We start from the raw sequence: 4,506 nt of genomic DNA on the forward strand, positions 1-4,506 counted from the left end.
ATCGCACCTAAGAACGCGCCTGGTATGTCGAATAATTACACTGAATTACATATGGCTATTATAATAAGCTTACAAAAGTCGCAACGAAACGCAACGAATTGGAACGCATCAACGCTTATGAATGTGTGACATTAGTGTCTGCTATCTCCTATCATAGCTGCATAGTTTTATCCTTCGTCCTCGCGTATAATAGATACTGAATCGTTAACTCTACCGAACTATTTCATCTCGTTGAATCCATCTGTTGAAACTATACGTCTTTTATTGGCCATTCTTTGTCTTATGCGTCTAAACAACGAGCGCATTTAATGTCGGTAGGGTATAGAAAAGAAATGTGAATATGTGTGTTGAATTCCTTCCTTTATCTTGATATGCGATGTTCTAAGATTCTGTCGCTGCGTTTAATTATCGTTTATCGCCATTACTTCTGCTGCTAGTAGCCTTTACCACATGCTGATTGACATCAGCAGCGCCACTGTTCTACAATCTGATGCACTAAGAGCATGTGCGCTGGATGATCGTAGCATGTGATCAATCCAAATCGGCGAATGGTGACGAATGGAAGAATTAGAAAAATTGTTGCTGCTCCTATGCTGCATTACTGCTTGTCCACTATTTTCTCTTCATTCTGAAGCAGCTAGTTTGGATTAGGTTCAATAATCATAACAAAGTACACGCTTCTGCTACATGATACCAAACCGACACATTTCGTCTGTGAATGACTAACTGGAAAGGAAATGCCTAAAGAACATTTAAAGTTTTTGTTGTGGAGTATTGATTAGAATCTTGTTATGATACTTGAATATCATTCAACCTGACACCGCAAATGATTAAACATATTTAGCTATCCAAACACCAGTATACGATGACACCAGAATTTGGAATGCTAGGAAGGACTAAATAAATATATGTGTTCTGCGTCACTAATTCTTTCAACCAAACGACCAATAATTGCTTGTGAATACGCTTCGCACATTCAGCTTTTCGCTCTTCACTCATTCATCTCTTCATTTCATTCAAACTGTTAGTTTCTCTGGCCTTCTTCTGGAGCTGAGTAGTGTGTAGGAATCAATAAAAGATGTTACAACATAATTCAATGTCAAATAAACAAACTCCTACCTCCTTAACGTGTCTTGAGGATTACTTCTATCGGAACCGTTGCAGGTCCTTGCGATGCATTGCTCGCCCCATTCGGATGGGATTTGCTTGTTTCAGTAACTTTCTTATCATCTTCCGGCTTCAGTGGGATTCGTATTTTGAGCTCTTTCTTGCGTGTTGGTGGGGGCTTCGTGGGTGCCCTTGGAATGTCCGGTAGGCTACATGTTTCTTTCAGATAGTTGTACACCGTTCCGACTCGATCCAGCAAGCGCTTCGAGTAGCGATGTGCAGTGCGATCTACTAGTGACGGTGTTTTGATGCAATCATCTCCACCGAATTCACACACCTACAACAGAAAATATGGTCAGTTTGTTTCAACAAATCCACTCCAAAACAACAGGGTTTCAAACAAACCCATGAAAGAAAATGTGGTCAGTTAGGGTTACACCTTAAGAGGAACAGGTTTTTTTAACTCACCCGATAATGATGCAAAATAGCTGCATCTGCGGGGACGTTCAAGGAACCTCGACCAGGGCAGAACTCCCACACGAAGTGATTGCCGGCCTCGATGACGGCTTCCGGTTTGCAGATGTACTTGGACCGCTGCTTTTGTGGATGTAGCTTCGATCTTCGGCGTGTTTTCCGCTGTGTGGTAAGTGCCGCCCGCAGATTGGTCTGCCTTTCCGATCCCTTATACATGAGCTCATCATCGGCAAATTGCAGATAGAAAAATGCATTCTGGAAAGAGTAAGCTCCCGTGTTGCGGTTGTTGATGCGCTTCGATAACCAACTGTCGACCGTGAACCATGAAGAGAAGAGAGAGAGAGAGAGAGAGAGAGAGCGAGGGAACGAAACAAAACACATAGTTAATGTTGTAAGCAGCTTCTAAAGTAGCGCTTAATGACGCTCTGTTGTTCCGAAGCACTTCCCCAAAGGCAGATGGAGTGTGCACACTTCGAGAGGCCACTTACGTGATGAGATCGATCAAAGTGTCATTGTGGTGCGGTATGATAAACTCGTCCAAGTCAATCAAAGCAACATGTGAGTATCTGCAAAACAAAACAGTTTTCATCAGCAGTGTTTGCCAGGACCAGGATGTTCCGGTGGACATGCCACATACACACACACCTGTACATACTGCGATACAAGCAGTCATTGAGCGAAGCAAACAGCCCCTCGGTACGTATCTCCTTTTGCGAGCGCATTCTTAAATTCCATGGCATAATATTTACAGTGATTTTTGGCTTTAGTAGTGCAGTATTGTCTTCATTGTATTTGGTAGGCATACGATAGGGGCCATCGGTCATATCGAACGATGAGCTGTTGAGAGCCTTTGGCGGGCTAGCGTCTTCATACGGTGCGATGTGCTGCGGTAGATCGCCGGTTACGTAGTGCTGCAACACACAGGACGCTTTTGGTCCGATTGTGTGATTGTAAAAGGTGAAATGACTCACACCCAGCAAGTTGTTGAGTTCGAGAAACTCTAGCAAATAAAGCGCCTGCAGTATTTAAACGATATTAATGCGATGAAGGCTGGCAGCTCCCTGAAAAGCATTGATGTCGATCTGTCTCACCTGATCGTAGTTGAAGTGCAAGGGCTTCACACACACGCCGATGCTGTTCGGTATGTTGCTAAATGTTCGATTCGTAAAATCGGGGTCCTAGTAACAACCAAAGGAAAACATGTAATGCATAATGTTTCATTCTGTCATATTTTTTTTTCAACATGACTAACAAGGTAATTGGTGTATCTATTGCAAGTCAATGCCTTAAACAAATCGTGTTGAAATTATTATTCTAGACCGTTCTAGGTTATTCTAGATGTTGTAGTAAACCCTAGAGAACTGCAGTAGCAATTCTCAGTAATTAATAATTCGTGGTTGAACATTGAGAAATGTTTGGAGAAGTATAATTACACACCGAACGTAGACATCTTCATGAAAAACTACACTTACGTTGTCAGTGTTCCGCAGCATAAGTACATTACCCGGGGCCGCTCTTATCTTGCTAACTACGCTCACAGCATGTGGAATTTCTGGATACGGTCCCCTTATGGGACACAGGATAAAACAGGCGCTATACTTCAGATTCCAGTTCTCACGGATGATCTACATCGTAAGCGGTACGACACACAAAACAGACAAGCGTAGAAAAAAAACATTACTCGTTGCCAAAGCACCAACGCACCGCCTACATCCAGAGTCTCACCTTCACCCGTGCCATCACCGATGCCGATCGATATTTCGTACTATTCACCCCAGTTTGGTACCAAAACCGGCACCACACTTTTTCCGGGCCACGCGTTTTGGTGGCCCCGATAACACGCACCAGCTTACCGTCGCGTCGATCGTAGAACGCGGAAAACACGAAAAACTTGTACCTGTCAGAAAGGATATGTGGGGGTGAGAACAGGTGAACCATTCGGCGTGCTATCTAGCAAATGCATTTCCATCCAATGCAATTACCTGGTACCGTTGACTATCTCCCACGAGCCGTCAGTTGGCTTCATATCGGCCGGGAAGCGGGGCAACGTTTGCTCGATCTTCGACGGCAACATCTGGCCCCAAGGCACAACGGGAGGATTACGCGGCTCGCTCGAATCTGTTAGCACGGATATGCCAATAGAGTTTTTCAGATCTTCAAAGTTGATAGGAGAAAAGTACAACCATTCACAAATGGGAATATCTACGCAACTATTACACGGCAAGAGTACGCTAGGTGCAAGGCCAGCCAAAAGCAAGCAATATTAGCTTTACTAACATTAGGTGAAACAATTGGAATGAATTTATAAAGTTGTGTGGTTCGTGAACTAATAATATAATACTTCTATTTTTACTAGAGATGATCAGTTCTATCAGAATATCTACGACAGAATCAAAAACTTCCTCCTAGAGCCAAGCTTAAGCGCAAAGCGTCATACCTTTTTGATTCTTCAGAATGTTCTTCACTGCTTGGCCGCCGTATTTAGTCTCCCGCACAAAGATTCCCGTATCGTCCAGATAGTCGTCCTGTGGAACATATATATCATATACCAGAAACCGATACGAATGTGCATCGATAAGCAATGGGTTAGTGGCGATTGTTTCCTCTGCTACCGTGCTACTACCGGCTCATTTAGCTGGGATTCGTTCGCTGTCTTATTACGCCTTTCCACGCTTGCGGAATAATTTAACGTCAGCTTACCTTCACATCGTCATAGTCCGGAACGGATTCACCGAACCGGCCGCCATTGCTGCCGTGCCGCACGATGATGCTACCCGCCCGGCCCCGATCGTCAATCATCAGAACCTCCGTCAGAATGATGAGCCCAAAGACGGCGAAGAACGCTACGACAATCAGGAAGCTCATGCCCGCTCGCTCCCGTGCGCCCCAGGACGTTTTCTTTATGCGCTTGGTACGGGAGGACAT

General features: G+C 44.3%; 1 protein-coding gene across 1 annotated transcript; it reads right to left on the reverse strand.

Annotated features, from left to right (window-relative positions):
- Positions 1 to 1,123: 1,123 nt before the first annotated feature.
- LOC128711847 (uncharacterized) lies at positions 1,124 to 4,506 on the reverse strand. The gene is made up of 10 exons (XM_053806732.1): positions 4,282 to 4,506; positions 4,019 to 4,106; positions 3,564 to 3,735; positions 3,307 to 3,478; positions 3,054 to 3,206; positions 2,673 to 2,759; positions 2,227 to 2,597; positions 2,070 to 2,147; positions 1,576 to 1,888; positions 1,124 to 1,444 (listed from the first exon to the last, which is right to left on the reverse strand). Exons 1-10 carry the CDS (start codon positions 4,504 to 4,506, stop codon positions 1,124 to 1,126), a joined length of 1,980 nt encoding a protein of 659 aa, XP_053662707.1.

The sequence above is a fragment of the Anopheles marshallii genome, chromosome 3 (genome assembly GCF_943734725.1).
Source record: "Anopheles marshallii chromosome 3, idAnoMarsDA_429_01, whole genome shotgun sequence".
Classification (NCBI taxonomy): Eukaryota; Metazoa; Arthropoda; class Insecta; order Diptera; family Culicidae; genus Anopheles; species Anopheles marshallii.

What these genes read in the sequence shown, in the direction of transcription:
- LOC128711847 (XM_053806732.1), bottom strand. Translation starts at nt 4,506, where the DNA reads ATGTCCTCCCGTACCAAGCGCATAAAGAAAACGTCCTGGGGCGCACGG. An exon ending in CGGTGATGGCACGGGTGAAG is followed by an intron (nt 3,207 to 3,306) that starts GTGAGACTCTGG and finishes CTTACGATGTAG; the next exon opens with ATCATCCGTGAGAACTGGAA. An exon ending in CTATTTTGCATCATTATCGG is followed by an intron (nt 1,445 to 1,575) that starts GTGAGTTAAAAA and finishes TTTCTGTTGTAG; the next exon opens with GTGTGTGAATTCGGTGGAGA.